Below are 15039 nucleotides of genomic sequence, written 5' to 3' on the forward strand. Positions count from 1 at the left end.
TGCCTCTTTCTCGCCGATTAACCTGATCAGCAACAGATTTTTATTGTAAAGACGAGAGGAAGACGGAAGCAACCTGCCTGGTAGGAATGGCCTTCTTCAGCTTCTTTATTTAACTGTTTTAAAAATGTTTGCAGCTGTAGGCTAAATTGGAGGAAAAACTGCTGACTTTTTAGGAGGGTTGAAATTTGCGTGAAGAGGCGGTTTTGCAGCGTCTGCGCTGAGGCAAGTGTCGCATTCTTGAGGGTTTTTCCCGAGTGCAGCTGCAGACGAGAGCATTTGCGACAGTGCTGCGATGAGCTAATCCACCCTGCAGTTGTCCCGGAGGATAGTCTGTGAAATGAAAGCACCCGATTACTCCTTTTTCCTCTTAGATGAAAGTGAAGGAAGGACGAGGAGATGGGGCTCAAATTAAAGCTGGCTGAGTCCGCTAATGCACAGCAGTCAGGGCAATTAAGAAATCTCTCTTAAATGGGATGGTGGCACCTTGAAGGACCACAATGCTTTGTTGACTTGGTTGTCAAATTTCTGGATTCTGCTTGCGCGCAGGATGATGGTTCTTCCCCAAGCTTAATTTAGCTGGAAGCCCGGTTTATCCACACAAACGTAGTCACAGGCCAGCATTAAACTAGTACGGCATGACATACACTGGGGCCACCAGCTGATTGCTTGGCTTATGTAGGTCAAGTGTTGTAGGAGTAAATAAGTTTGGCAGCATGCGTTAAGCCCCGTAGTCTCTGGTGCTTGCTTGTTCTCTGAGTTGGCCCTTTGTCCTATTTCAGGTGGCTCTGCTACTGTTTGTGGGTGTCATGGTTCCGAAAGATGAAACTCTTCAAAGAACTTTGAGGCATTGTTTACCTTAAAGAATCTTTAATCGAGCCAAAAATCTGACTTCCCCTCTCTTCAGCACATAGATCAAAGGACAATTCCCTCCTACAACTAACAGTCATAAATCACATTCTCCAATTAGTTTGAAATGCTGGCTTCCCGCCCAGTTTTCTCTCCCGCCATTCTTTATCAGCTCTTGTTACGATATTGTATGTCTAATTAACTCCCATCACATTCCTCCACCTCTCCCAGATCATCTCATTCGAAGAGTGCAGTATAAGAAACAAAAAGGCTGCATCTCCATCTGTTGTCAAAGCAAGAACATCCAATGTTAGCAGCATTGACAGTGGGCTTATCTGATTGGACTCATTACAAAGCCACACGCAAAATTGTTGTACAGTCCCTCGCGTTTCTCCGCCCGCTTGACTTTTACCCGAAGAGTCTTGTTTCAGATGCGGCGGGCGAAATTTCCGCTCGTGTTTTTGAAGAAGAACCTGTTCTCGGCTCGAAGGAACTGGAAATTGAGGAGCTTTGAGGATTATGGCAAGCTCTGCAGTTTTCCCTTTGATCAGAGCGGCTGTTGAAAATGTACCCGGAGTTGCTTTTAAAGCCGGATCAGCGCCTGTAATTGCCACCCAAAAGAAATCTTGGCTGAAGGAAACGTGTAAATTAAAGCTTCACCAAGGGGTAGATTTACATTCCTATTTGCGACCCTTTAATGAGTTATTCAGCTGATTTACAATTCATTATCTCCTTTGTAAATGGGTGCTTATTGATCCAGTTTCCTGCATTTGATACAAGATTTGATAAGTGAGGAGGACCAGGATGAATACAGAGAATATGTGTGATGCCTCCCAGATGTTTTCTCTATCCAGATGTCCCAAAGATGTTCTTTCACAAGGCAACTGGATTTGCTTGTTTTTCTTTGAAGACATTTCTCTTCTCATCCAAGACTATGACCTGGATGGCTGGGAATCTCCATTTGTTGTTGTTAATTGCGAAGTCGTGTCCGACCCATCGCGACCCCATGGACAACATTCCTCCAGGTCTTCCTGTCCTCTACCATCTTCTGGAGTCCATTTAAGTTCACACCTACTGCTTCATGGATCTTACATTCCAGGTTCCTATGGAGAAAAAATCTTTACAGCATCGGCCTTTCCTTTCACCACCAGATATATCCACAGCTGAGCGTCCTTTCGGCTTTGGCCCAGTCGCTTCATTCTTTCTGGCGCTACTAGTACTAGCCCTCTGCTCTTCCCAGTAGCATATTGGACACCTTCCGACCTGAGGGGCTCATCTTCCAGCGTCATATCTTTTTGCCTTTTAGTACTGTCCATGGGGTTTTCATGGCAAAGATACTGGAGTGGTTTGCCATTTCCTTCTCCAGTGGATCACATTTTGTCAGAACTCTCTGTTATGACCTGTCCGTCTTGGGTGGCCCTGCACGGCATAGCTTATAACTTCATTCACAAGCCCCTTCGCCACGACAAGGCAGTAATCCATAAAGGGGGGGGAATCTCCATAGACATTCTCTATCTAGATGTTAGTCCCTCTAGAACAGGGGTAGGCAACCTTGTCTCTTTCATGACTGGTGGACTTCAACTCCCAGAATTCCTGAGCCAGCCATGCTGAGGGGAAAGGGAGAGGTTTCCAAGTTCAGCCATTCTGGCTCAGGAATTCTGGGAGTTGAAGTCCACCAGTCATAAAAGAGCCAAGGTTGCCTACCCCTGCTCTAGAGCCTTTGGCAGATTCAGTTTGTTCTCCATGACTCACTGGTTAATAAAAAGCCACACACACACACACACCCGCTAGAATGGAGGACACATTGTGCCTGCCTCAGGGATATTTCTAATCTCACTTTGTTTTTTTTCAGAATCTTGGACAGCCCTTAAAGAATGGGAGATTGGAAGGATCAACAAATGTCTTTTTAAAAAGAAGCCTATTGCCCATCCCTCTCTTTGGGCTTGCTTAATTAACTGGGCAACCGTGTGGCAGTTTGAAACCACTGGCCACTGTGGTGTGTGTGCGTGTGTGCGTGTGTGTGTGCGTGTGTGTGTGTGTGTTATAACTGCTATGTAGCAGAGAGAGAGAGAGAGAGATTTGTGTGTTTGTATTTCTACTTCCTTATGCACTTAGTTTGCTTTCCAGTGCAAACCGAATATTGCTTGAGGTCGTTTCAAGTACCTTACGCATTTAGCTTCTTAGGGAAATTATTATAATGAGAGTTATTATTTAATCAGCCTCCAGTCTTAGGTGATACATTAATGTTGCAGCTGGAGCTGTGTGGGATCCAAGAGCGGAGTCGGCTTCCCTTGTCGGCACCCGGATTTTTTATTTTTTTTTTTGCGTCATCTGGCCTGACGGCAGAATCTGAGATTGCTGGCCTCAGAGGATCTTGGGAGTAAGACCCAAGTGTTAGAGAAGCAAAACCTTGAAAATAAACGCAAGCTTTTTATCCATACCATTGTAGGCATTTTAGTATGTTGGGTCGATTTAGAAGCAACTTGGTATTCTGTTTACCAAGACCAGCATCCCTAACTCTTCAATCAAATGAAAATTGGGTGGCACTTTTCTGCAGGGTAACCAATGGGATTGATTATGTTGGCACTTCCTACTGCTGGGAGAGAGAAGCAGGATTATTTGCCCTTCACTGTCGGTCACCAGTGGCGGCTGCTTCAGGAGCTGGCTGTCTGCCCCTTTGAAAGGACTACATAACCCCACAGCCGTTGAACGCCCCTCATCCCAGGGGTGATTCAGACATCTGCAGATGGCAGGTCCTGTCTTGGGAGAGATCATGCCATTCTCACACGGATGCTTGTCCTCCTGTGACACCAATACGTTGTCTAAAAACAAAGGAAGTCCATTGTTTCCTTGCTGTGTGTTTAGACATGTGCCGGATCAAGCAGTTAAACTCATTTCACTCCTAAAAGTAAAATATAGACCTTAATTTGTCTAGGCGTGTAGAGGAACGCTCTGGTTGACCGTTGCAACCCTAGGCATTTATTTTCTTCTTGCAAGCCTTGTTTCAACAGAATTGCTAATCTCGTTAAAGATTAACCCCCCCCTTATTTACAAAGAGTCTCATTGGCTTTAAATAAACAAAAACAAACCAGCTATGAATGTTGAAATGAGACAGCCAGCTTGGTGGAGTGATTAAAAAAGGCCCTGGGCTAGAAACGGGGAGGTTGTGAGTTCTAATCCTGACTTGGATCCAGAGCCAGCTGGAGGGCCTTGGGCAGGTCCCTCTTGCTCAACTCTAGGGGTTTCTTAAGGATGAAATCCCCTTGTTTCGGGGTAGCTGACTGTTGGCAAGGATCAGTCAGACTCCTGTGCACTTATATTATGCTCTTGGGAATTGTTGGGTCTTCCTGTACCGGCTTACCAGACATAAACAGCAAGTTGCTGCTCCCTTGTTCACTTTTCCCCCCACCTATAAACCCCATGGCTAGCAGAGGACGCCTGGTCAAATACTTTAGGGAGATAAAGATTTTAAAAATAGGATAGAGTGCATATAGCGTGGGAATTCCTTGGGTTTTGATAAAAGTTCTGGGTGAAAGAGGTACATTCCCTTTTGGAGGAAACCACAGGGCGATGAATTAGGCCAAAGGTCTTCAAGCCTATTAGCTGATTTCTGTGTCAGCAGGAGCAACTGCCCCAACCCATCTGTCCCCAAGGGGCAGCCCTAGAGTTTTAAGTGGTGAAGCAATCCCGTCGCCCCAGCCTTTTTCCTTTTTCTCTTGAAAATCAGGGGCAGGCAAATATTCCAGGAAGGAGGGTAGTCTAGCTCCGTTTTCCTGCAAGTTGCCGCCCGAGAGCTTTCGGCTATGGGAAAAGGCTGCTGGATCCCAACTCTGCATCCTTTGAACTGGGATCTGTGCCAGCAGCTCCTTTGGGGAGCTCGAACTGGGGATTCAGACTCATTTGGCTAAGAACGGATCACCTGGCACAAATTCTTTCTCACCTGACCTAGGACAGCGCCAAGAAACACAGCCACGCTGTATCCGGGTTAAGTCTTAAGGCTTCGTCAGGGTCATGTTTTTTCTGTTGCTGGCAAACTTGCCTTTTCCGCTTGCGGCCTGCACGTCTGAATGCAGCTTCTGCTCATTTTGCCCAGAGGCGCTAATGAGAGTCCTTCCAGTTCTCTGATGGTAGAACTCCTCAATCTTTGTAAGGTCCCTCAGGTGCACAAGACGCCTTGTGCAATTTTGCGACCCTGCCCTTTTTGCCAACTTAGGTGTCTCTCCCAGCTAACAAGTGCTGTTGTTTTAAAGTTACGTTCAATGAGTTTGAGATAACTGGTACACCTTGTGCTTTTATTTTTCAGCTAAATTCCTTTTCCCACACCTTTGTTGGGCCTTCTATTTTCCACATACTATGATCCTCCCTTCCTTACTAGCACCTTCTATTAATCAATGCTCCACAACCAAGGCTTTTTGAATGTTATCGACTACAACCCTCAGAACCCTGATCAGGAATTCTGTGGCTATATTCCAGAATATTTGGGAGGGGCCGAGTTGGGACAAGCAGATTTAAGATTTGCAAGTCATAAGTTGTTTACTGTGGTTTTACAACCTGTACTTTTCTTAGTTTATTGGCAGAAGGCAAACAAATAACTGTTCTTTTTGATCATGCTGCTCTCTGGGGGGAAAAAAATCAGTATAATTTTTCAGGCTTCCTGTATTACTACTGATAAGCTGAAACTGAAGATTTAATTAACTTCCCTGTTGTCGGCGTGCGGGCATTTGCATTGCACCTTACCTGGATGTTTGACTCCTTTGTCTGAGGATTTTGCAACCTTTCAGTCAGGCTAAAATTCTTTGAGTGGGCTGAGTTGTTTTTATGAACATTGCCTTCTGTTGTGTGGGAACCAAGAAGGAGGTTCCAAGCCTTTGTAGGTCTCTGATGCAGAGCTCTTTATTAAAATAAGTGTGCTGGCTGTTTCGGTTAGTCTGAATTCTCTGGCTGCATGTCTACATTCTTTAGATAGTAGAGGCTTTAAAATGGACGGTTGATTCTCCTTCACCGAAGAGTTAAAAAGAGATTTCGGATTATGACTTGCCCTAAATCCTTTCCCATCCCTTCGCACTTCCTGGAAGATGACACAATATATGGGATGGGGGAAGAAGGCAAGCCTGATGCCTTGTTTGGAGCCTCTGCATAACTCAGTGGTTCTCAACCTGTGGGTCGGGACCCCATTTGCGGTCGAACGACCATTTCACGGGGGTCGCCAAACAACGCAGTCTGCCATTTTTTTCCCCTTTTCCTTAGCTGTGCTACTCCCTGGTGTACACCGCTTAGAGAGTGCTTGCACTTAAAGCGGTATATAAGTCTCACAAATAAATAAATAAATAAATATTGGCTTTGGAAAGCCAATAGAATAGACTCTTTTGAATAGAGTCTAATTCTCTTGGCTTTCCAAAGCCAATAGGAATTGTCCAGGCTGTCTCTGCCCTCCTGAGCCCGCCAAAAGTCCCCTTCTGCAAACGGTGCTGCACCACTTGAGTAGTCCTCGACTTACGACCGGTTGAGTAGTCCTCGGCTTACGACCGGTTGGGGGTCGCGGCATTAAAAAGGTTGAGAACCACTGGCATAACTGTTGCTAACTGCATTTCTCCCTGTCCCCTTCTGTGCCCGTAGCAGCGACTCTAGTAGCAGTTCGAGCGATGAGTCTCCTGCCCGTTCCGTTCAGTCGACAGCTGTTCCAGCCCCCACCTCCCAGTTGCTTCCACCTCTGGAAAAAGATGAGCCCCGTAAAAGCTTCGGGATCAAGGTCCAAAATCTTCCTGTGCGTTCTACAGGTAAGTCCCACGCAACCTGCCTGCATCGCAGGGGCCACTCCACCCAGCTGTGCCGAAGCTGACGAGAACACGTAGAGCCAGTTGAATGAGACACCACCTTTATAATTACAGTATTGGTTGCTCTGGCCTACATTTTGTAAATAGGTGGTTTGAGCTTTTTTTACTGAAGCAGGCCTTGGACAGACTGCCTCCCCTTGCGTATTGTAAGAGAGGTTTTACCCCCAAGGAAATCCGGGCCAATCCCTCTGCTCATTGTAGAGAAGGGTGGGGTGGATCTGCAAGGTGGTTCAGCCTTTTCTTTGACCAACACAAATATTTTAGGCTTCCTCTTTTTTCTGGGGATGGGGAGGGTTCTTTGGGCCCTCTTTTTCATTTCTGTACCCTCCAGCCAAAATGCAGGTGTTCCCTACAGTAAGGTACGGGCAGGGGTTGCTTCAAGAAAGGAGAGGAGGGGGAGTAGGTGCTTGAGGCGGCCACGCCAGCCGTTGGCGTGCATCTTTTGTGTGTGTCAGAATCCAATTATACTTCATCTCCAGTTATCAATTATAGAAAACCCCATTTCTGCCCTCTCTGGATTCTGTCATAAAGAAAGAGAAGGGGGTGAACAAAGGGGCTTTATGGCCCTCACTTCCTTCGGTACACTTCAAAGAAGCTGATTGTGTGTATTGCCAAAAGAGCTAACCATAAGAATGGAGCTGTTGCCTTTAATGTAGTTTTCTTTGAAGTCTCCATCCAGCCTGCAGTAAGGAAAAGGGGATGGGATTGTGATGCCTGAAACTGTCGCTGGAAGAAGGGGGTGATTGGGTGGGGCTACTGGGGAACCCCTTAAAACCTTGAATGGGAGAGCTTGGACCCCAAGTCCTGTCTAGAACGCCTGCAACCATTTTCTCTTAATAAAGGATTCCTGTTGGAAGAATTATTCCAAGAGTTCTGTCTTCTTAAGATGCAAAATGGGGTGGGTCCTTACAGTGTGCTTGCTCTGTTAATTATGGGTAGAAAAGCGTACGACGCCAAGAGACGCTTCAAGCTAAAGAGCCGCTTTGGATGCCAAAGCTGACCGTGCCTCCTTTTTGGTTTGCTCCTTGCGGTGTAGACACCAGCCTCAAGGACGGGCTGTTCCATGAATTCAAGAAATACGGGAAGGTGACCTCCGTCCAGATTCACGGAGCCTCCGAAGAGCGATACGGATTGGTGTTCTTCCGCCAGCAGGAAGATCAGGAAAAGGCTCTGAACGCCTCCAAAGGGAAGCTGTTCTTTGGCATGCAGATCGAAGTGACGGCTTGGATAGGGCCAGGTGAGCCCTCCTGGGAGCGACTTGGGGCTTTCTCTGCATCCCCCCCCCCAGATGTCTGGCTATAGCATATCAGAACGTCTTGGGTGGAGCGAAGGAGATTCGAGGCCATTTTAAAGCCAGCTTAGGGCCCCGAGCTGTCTTTAAGTGTTGCTTTTCCGTCCGATTGTCAGAACTGGTTCTCGCTGTGCAAGCGAGAAGCCTGGAGTATCGTTCCCTATACCTTCTGTCTGCTTTTGGTGGCTCCGTCTCGCAGGAGCAAATGCTTGGCTGGTGATGTTTTTAATTTGATCCGAGTCAGGCGCTGGCTTGGGGGAGGTGGAGCAGACAGAGGCTGTAGGGCACCCGTCCTTCCAGAGGTGGGAAAAAACGAGACACCGCAAGAGTCTTTTGCACATTCAGGATTCCCTATCGCTTGTCCCGCTTTTCATTTTACGTAGCACAGCACAGCCTTTGTCGGTTTTATTTGCCCATTGGCCTCCTATAATTTGAAAATCATAAATGGCACCCAAACTCATTTCTGAAGTTGTTCTAGCACAGTGGTGGCGAACCTATGGCACGCGCACCATGCTCTGGAAATGGCAATTGTCCCTCTTCAACCAGCCGCCCACTAACTCACCGAGCTCCCATCTGGCCGGATGCATCCCAGCACGGCTGGTTCCCCCCCCATCCCATCCCATCCCTCCTGGCCTCACATGCTCTCCTTTTCCTGGGCACGACCCACTGCATCGCCTCCTCAGCTGTTGGCCGTCCGTCCAGCTCAGAGGCGGCTTCTCTGAACTGCTGGCGGTGGGCTGCAGAGCCCCAGAGTGGGGCGGTCGACGGGTTGGCAGGCTGTGGCTGCTGACGGACACTGTCGGCCCCCATGCGCTCACTGGCTTCTGTGTGCAGGGGCCGACGGTGTCAGGCAGCAGCCGCCCCTGACTCGCCTTGCCCCATGGCAATGGCACCCCCGCCCTGCCTCGCCTCACCCCACAGGACGAGTCTCCTGCCCACTGAGGTGACCATGCCCACCTTGACCACACCACCCAATCTGCCATGACCACAGCCATGACCACCCAGTGGGCCGTGACCACCCAGCACCCGGTGCTAAATAAGTGGGCTTTCGGTTGCAGTTTGGGCACTCGGGCTCTAAAAGGTTCGCCATCACTGTTCTAGCAGCTATTTTTCCAGGTTAGTTAGCTGAATTTTTCTTTTTGCTCTGAATTTTATTTCATTTTCATCGTCTCTCGGGGATTCGCCGGCTACTCTAACCGTTTATCTTCCGGCATCCTTGAGTGCAAAAAAAACCTTTGGAGTGGGAAGGGGTTACTGACCCAAATAACAGCTAGCCGATTCTTAGAAGCAAAAAAAAAAAAAAAAAAAGGAAAGTCTCAGAAGATGCTATTTTTGTTTCTCTGGCCCTCAGAAACCGAAAGCGAGAACGAATTCCGGCCACTGGACGAAAGGATTGATGAGTTTCACCCTAAAGCGACTAGAACGCTCTTCATTGGTAACCTGGAGAAAACCACCACATATTATGACCTTCGTAACATTTTTCAGCGTTTTGGAGAAATAGTGGTACGTACAGGCAGCTTAGCGCTCTCTATGGGTCAGAACCATGTTAGAGAAACCTAACCCAGGGCTAGTTTTTATGGGTCTTTAATACAGAAATTACAAAACTCCATTCCTGAAAGGGCACCTATGTCCTAACCATCTAAATCAGTGGTTCTCAACCTGGGGGTCGGGACCCCATTTGGGGTCGAACGACCATTTCACGGGGGTCGCCAAACAACGCAGTCCGCCATTTTCCCCCCCCTTTTCCTTAGCTGTGCTACTCCCTTTTATTCTATTGGCTTTTGAAAGCCAATAGAATAGACTCTCTTGAATAGAGTCTAATTCTATTGGCTTTCAAAGCCAATAGGAATTGTCCAGGCTGTCTCTGCCCTGCTGAGCCCGCCAAAAGTCCCATTCTGCAAACGGTGCTGCACCAGTTGAGTAGTCCTCGACTTACGACCGGTTGGGGATCGCGGCATTAAAAAGGTTGAGAACCACTGATCTAAATATAGTCTCTTGAAGATAATGCTTGAAGGGCTGCCATCCCTCTCCCACACCCTTGCCCAGATAAGTGCCAGGTGACCCCAGGCAGCACTTCCTACCCCTACCGCCCTCCTCCTGGGTGAAACAGCCGAAGTTCGCCTCGATTTGCCCAGGGAGGTTTCCCATACCTGTGAAAAGGTGAAACGGCATCAGCAAAAGGGCTAGCCATGCCTTTTCACCCTTTTTTTGTGTAGCCCGGGAGAAACGTTGGTGAGGAAGAGGAGGAGTTGTAGCGAAGAGAAAGGGACAACAGAAATCTTTGCGGATGGTCCACTTGGGATGATAAACGACATTGTCAGTTCCGTGAACATGAGCCGAGGTGGCGTAGCAGTTAGAGTGCAGTACTGCAGGCCACTTTAGCTGACTGTGTTCAGCAGGTCAGCGGTTCAAATCTCACCGGCTCAAGGTTGACTCAGCCTTCCATCCTTCCGGGGTAGGTAAAATGAGGACCCAGATTGTTGGGGGCAATGTAAATATATATATACATTGCTTACTGGTGTACACCGCTTAGAGAGTGCTTGCACTTAAAGCGGTATATAAGTCTCATAAATAAATAAATAAACTGTTAACGGGAAAATTTAAAATACCTGCCCAATTGAGCAAAGCTTTGCTTAACCCACCTGTGCTGAGACACAAATTTTCTAGGAAATCGGTTGCCCTTGTCTGCTCGATCAAAGGCACCATTTATTCTGCTCTGAGCAGCTGATTGCTCAGACCGTCCCTCCCTTGCTGGCACCGTGCTCTCTCTTTTTGCAGTGCGTGGTCTTGAAAATTAAAGCAGTGGTGTGCCTGTGTTACTTTCTGGGAGGATAAAAGCGCAAGCTGTGCCCTGTTGGATCGGATCTCTGGCCAGTTTAGCCCAGCGGTCTTTTCCCACAGTGGCCCACCGGCTGCACAAAGGAGCTGGGCAGATGGCCTTCAGAGGCATCGCATGAGTCCTCGGGACCAAGATCCCCACGTCTTCCATGGCTTAATCCAACCCTTGTTGGAAGCCAGCCAAGCTGGTAGCCAGCATGCCTCACGGTGGCAAATTCCAGCCTTGTGCAAAAATAATAATAACAACAATAATAAAACTGTTTGAGGAAGAGGAAAACGGTTTCTCTTTATGCACTTTGTTTACACAAAGCATAATTCCGTACACTTCTATCGTGTCTCTTCTTCTTCACCTCTGTATGCTTCAGCTAACCAGGCTGCCTAGTTTCAAGGCAAAATATCTGTGTGTTCTCCTTTTACTGGACGTTGGCGTTTAGTCCATTAGATTTGGGCACTCTCTCTCTCCATATATAACGCATGTGAGGTGTACTCCGTACCCCTTCGGTTTCTGATAAGCCATCAGCTTAGTGAAGAAAAAGAGACAATTGTTTTCATTCATCACTTACGGTCTTCAGAGCTGTGAATTGCAAAGGAATGGAAGACTAGAGCAGGGGTCCCCAAACCCCGGTCCGTGGATCAGCACCGGGCCACGGCATGCCAGCAACCGGGCCGCCCAAACAAGCAAAGCCCCATCCACAGGTTGCAGGCAGCACACAAAACCATGCACCCTCCGGTCCGTGGGAAAAACCTCTATTTTATTTATTTATTTATGAGACTTATATACCGCTTTAAGTGCAAGCACTCTCTAAGCAGTGTACACCAGTAAGCAATGTATATATATATATTTACATTGCCCCCAACAATCTAGTTCCTCATTTTACCTACCCCGGAAGGATGGAAGGCTGAGTCAACCTTGAGCCGGTGAGATTTGAACCGCTGACCTGCTGAACACAGTCAGCTAAAGTGGCCTGCAGTACTGCCCTCTAACTGCTATTCAAGGGTTGGGGACCTCTGGATTAGACTTGGTCAGCAATGAATCAAATTGAATCAGACTAGAGCTGGAAGGGACCGTGGAGGTCATCTAGTCCAACCCCCTGCTCAGGCAGGAGACCCTGTGGCATTTCAGACAGGTGGCCGTCCAGACTTTCCTTAAAAACCTCCAGTGATGTGCGCACAGTCAGCACAGAGCACGCTCGCTCATAGGGATGCGTTGTTGATACCTGGAGAGGAAGGCTCAGGGGCAGCCGTTGGAGTTTCTCCTCTCCGGTCCCATCTTCTCCACTTGAGGAACGGGGCCGGCCGGTCCCTTTCCTCTCCGCTTCCAGTTCAAGGAGAGTAAGTGCAGAATCAGATGGACTGGCTAGGCTTCTTTTTTTTCAATAATGAGAGCTGGTTGGGCTGTTGGACAGTAGCAAAGAGCCTCCAGCTGTTGGTGCAGGGTGCCAGGAGCCTCCCTTGGGCACTGCCTTTGGTGCTACTTCCCTCTGGAAATGGACCTCCTGGATATTCAGGCCTAGAAAAGAAAGGGGGTGTTCATTGATAGGTCAGCCCAGCCAGGTGTGTGTCAGCTGCCCCGTGGCCGGGGGGGGGGGAGATCTCTTGAGGGAGGTACAGAATACCTGCCTGATCCAGCCGCCTCCATGGTGCTGCCAGTTTAGACCCTCCCTTAATGCTTTCCTTCCCCGCCAGGATATTGACATTAAGAAAGTGAATGGGATCCCTCAATACGCCTTCCTGCAGTACTGCGATATTGCCAGTGTCTGCAAAGCAATCAAAAAAATGGATGGAGAATATCTTGGAAACAACCGCCTCAAGGTACGTGGAGCCCCCTGTAGGGCATGGCTCTGGGCGGTGCCCATTATTTCCTTCATTTCTGACCCCGATTCCAAGTTAGGCTATTAGATTATTAATGAAACTGTAGATTGTTACGGTAGAGCTCTTCCAGACAGTGCTTGGTAGGTAATGCCTTGTCCCCTTTGTTTACTGTTCGTTCGTTCTTATTCAGTAGCGGCTCCATCCGTGCGTATTATCTAATGGTTTGTGCTATTAATTTTTATATCAGTTTTCTTAGCTGCATTCCGTACCTCTGATATTGTTACCCTTGGCGTAGATTCTGCAGCATCCGGATGGAATGCATCAGGGAGGCCCACTCTTCCCGGTTCCTTTTTCTCTCCCCGCGATGGCAATTTCTGGGCCACCTTGTCGGCAGGCTTGGCCTAGAGGTCAAGCGTCGTAGGCATGTCAAGGGGCATTCCCCATCTTCCCCCTTAATTGGTTTGTTTCACGGCACCACACAGGGGAGCTTATCCTAGTCGACTTGCCCTGGGAGTGAGCGTGTCCAAATGACTTTAAAAGACAGCACTTGTTGACGCTGGCCACAGAAGCATTATTATTTCCATAACAGTCTTGTTCAAATGAGTTTAACTGTGCATTTCTTGTCTGGCTGGCTGTTTTCCACTTGGGTGTCCAGCTGGGCTTTGGAAAGAGCATGCCTACCAACTGCGTGTGGCTGGATGGACTAGCGACAAACCTCACGGATCAGTATTTGACCCGACATTTCTGCCGCTACGGCCCTGTGGTGAAGGTAGGTGGGCCGGTCTTCCGTTGCATGAGTTGGCCTGCCTTTCTGACCCCTACTTGGGATGCATTTTTCTCTCTCTCCCCCCCCCCCCTCTCGGGCTTTCGTCTGTCCTGCAAAATGCTCCATCGTCTAGTCCAGGGGTCTTGAAACTTGGCCCTTTTATGACTTGTGGACATCAACTCCCAGAATTCCTCAGCCAGGCACGCGTGCCTGGCTGAGAAATTCTGGGAGTTGAAGTCCACAAGTCATAAAAGGGCCAAGTTTCAAGACCCCTGGACTAGTCTGTTTGGGCCTGGAGCACGACCACGCCCGAGTTCTATTTTTACATTAGTTTTGGAAGCTGGTTTATGGCTCTGCCAGCAGGATCTCGTTAGAGCAGTAGTTCTCCACCTGTGGGTCGGGACCCCATTTGGGGTCGAACGACCATTTCACGGGGGTCGCCAAACAACGCAGTCCGCCATTTTCCCCCCCTTTTCCTTAGCTGTGCTACTCCCTTTTATTCTATTGGCTTTTGAAAGCCAATAGAATAGGCTTTCTTGAATAGAGTCTAATTCTATTGGCTTTCCAAAGCCAATAGGAATTATTCCAGGCTGTCTCTGCCCTGCTGAGCCCGCCAAAAGTCCCAGTCTGCAAACGGTGCTGCACCAGTTGAGGAGTCCTCGACTTACGACCGGTTGAGTAGTCCTCGACTTACGACTGGTTGGGGGTCGCGGCATTAAAAAGGTTGAGAACCACTGCGTTAGAGGCTCCTTTTTAAGCTCTATTCAAGTTGATCTTGACTTCTGCCCAGCGGCTTCTGTAACATTGCAGGATAAATAAACAGTGTGTTCTGTTGGGCCCAGGTTGGGCTGGAAAAGCCTCCTGAACAAGCCTGTTGGATTGAAACAGAAGCAGAACATTCAGGAACATCGGTAGACTTGCCGTGATGGTTTGCCCTTTTTTTTTGGATAACTGCTCCAAGTGCTAACTCCCTGTTTGTAGTCCACGAAGAACGATTGTGGTGGACAAGGAATTAGAAAGCAAAATGATGACGCCCACAGAGAACGTTCAAAATTCTTGTCATCCTTGTCTCTGAAATAGTTGAAAACTCTCTTGGCTTCAGCTACTATGACGATTCTTCCCCTCTCCATTTATTTTTCATTTTGTTTTCACAGGTGGCGTTTGATCACTTAAAAGGCATGGCGTTGGTACTCTACAACGAGGTAGAATACGCACAGGCAGCTGTCAAAGAAACCAAGGGGAGGAAAATCAGCGGGAATAAAATTAAGGTCTGCAAATTTAGCTTCTTCAAGACCCATTTTTTAAAAAAAAAAAAAAAAATACGTAAGGGAATTTCTCTGTGGCACAGAATATTTTTCTCCTAGCCATCCGGCATAAAATAACCCCAGTTAGAGTGATCATAATTTTTATTCTCGACAGGAATATGAGCCTCCCCCCGCTTCTGTTGTTAAATGCAGTTCTACCTGCCTTCTAATCTGCTATTGCTTTGCTCAGGTGTCCCCTCCCTTCCCTTTCACATACGGACCGTGTTTATGGCGCCTAGCGCAGTGTCTCATCTCTAGTCAGGAGCTGAACCTGACAGCGAAACAGGGATGGTCCTGTGAACGTCCTCCTAACCAGCAGCTCCAGCAGTTTGAACCTGCCCTGTGGCT

At 48.1% G+C, this 15039-nt stretch overlaps 1 protein-coding gene across 3 annotated transcripts in view; it reads left to right on the plus strand.

Annotated features, from left to right (window-relative positions):
* Window positions 1-15039, plus strand: part of SPEN (spen family transcriptional repressor) — a 53947-nt gene that overhangs the window by 24763 nt on the left and 14145 nt on the right. For 2 of the 3 annotated variants that reach the window (XM_039367586.1, XM_039367588.1), the window contains exons 4-9: window positions 6463-6623; window positions 7717-7917; window positions 9323-9474; window positions 12496-12621; window positions 13277-13390; window positions 14542-14655. In XM_039367586.1, coding sequence (XP_039223520.1) covers window positions 6463-6623; window positions 7717-7917; window positions 9323-9474; window positions 12496-12621; window positions 13277-13390; window positions 14542-14655 — 868 coding nt within the window. The remainder of the gene's footprint in view (window positions 1-6462; window positions 6624-7716; window positions 7918-9322; window positions 9475-12495; window positions 12622-13276; window positions 13391-14541; window positions 14656-15039) is intronic. The other variant, XM_039367587.1, reaches the window with a different exon arrangement.

This window comes from Crotalus tigris, unplaced genomic scaffold, assembly GCF_016545835.1.
Source record: "Crotalus tigris isolate CLP2741 ecotype Arizona unplaced genomic scaffold, ASM1654583v1 scf7180000020588.15403103151:6194809, whole genome shotgun sequence".
Taxonomy (NCBI): domain Eukaryota; kingdom Metazoa; phylum Chordata; class Lepidosauria; order Squamata; family Viperidae; genus Crotalus; species Crotalus tigris.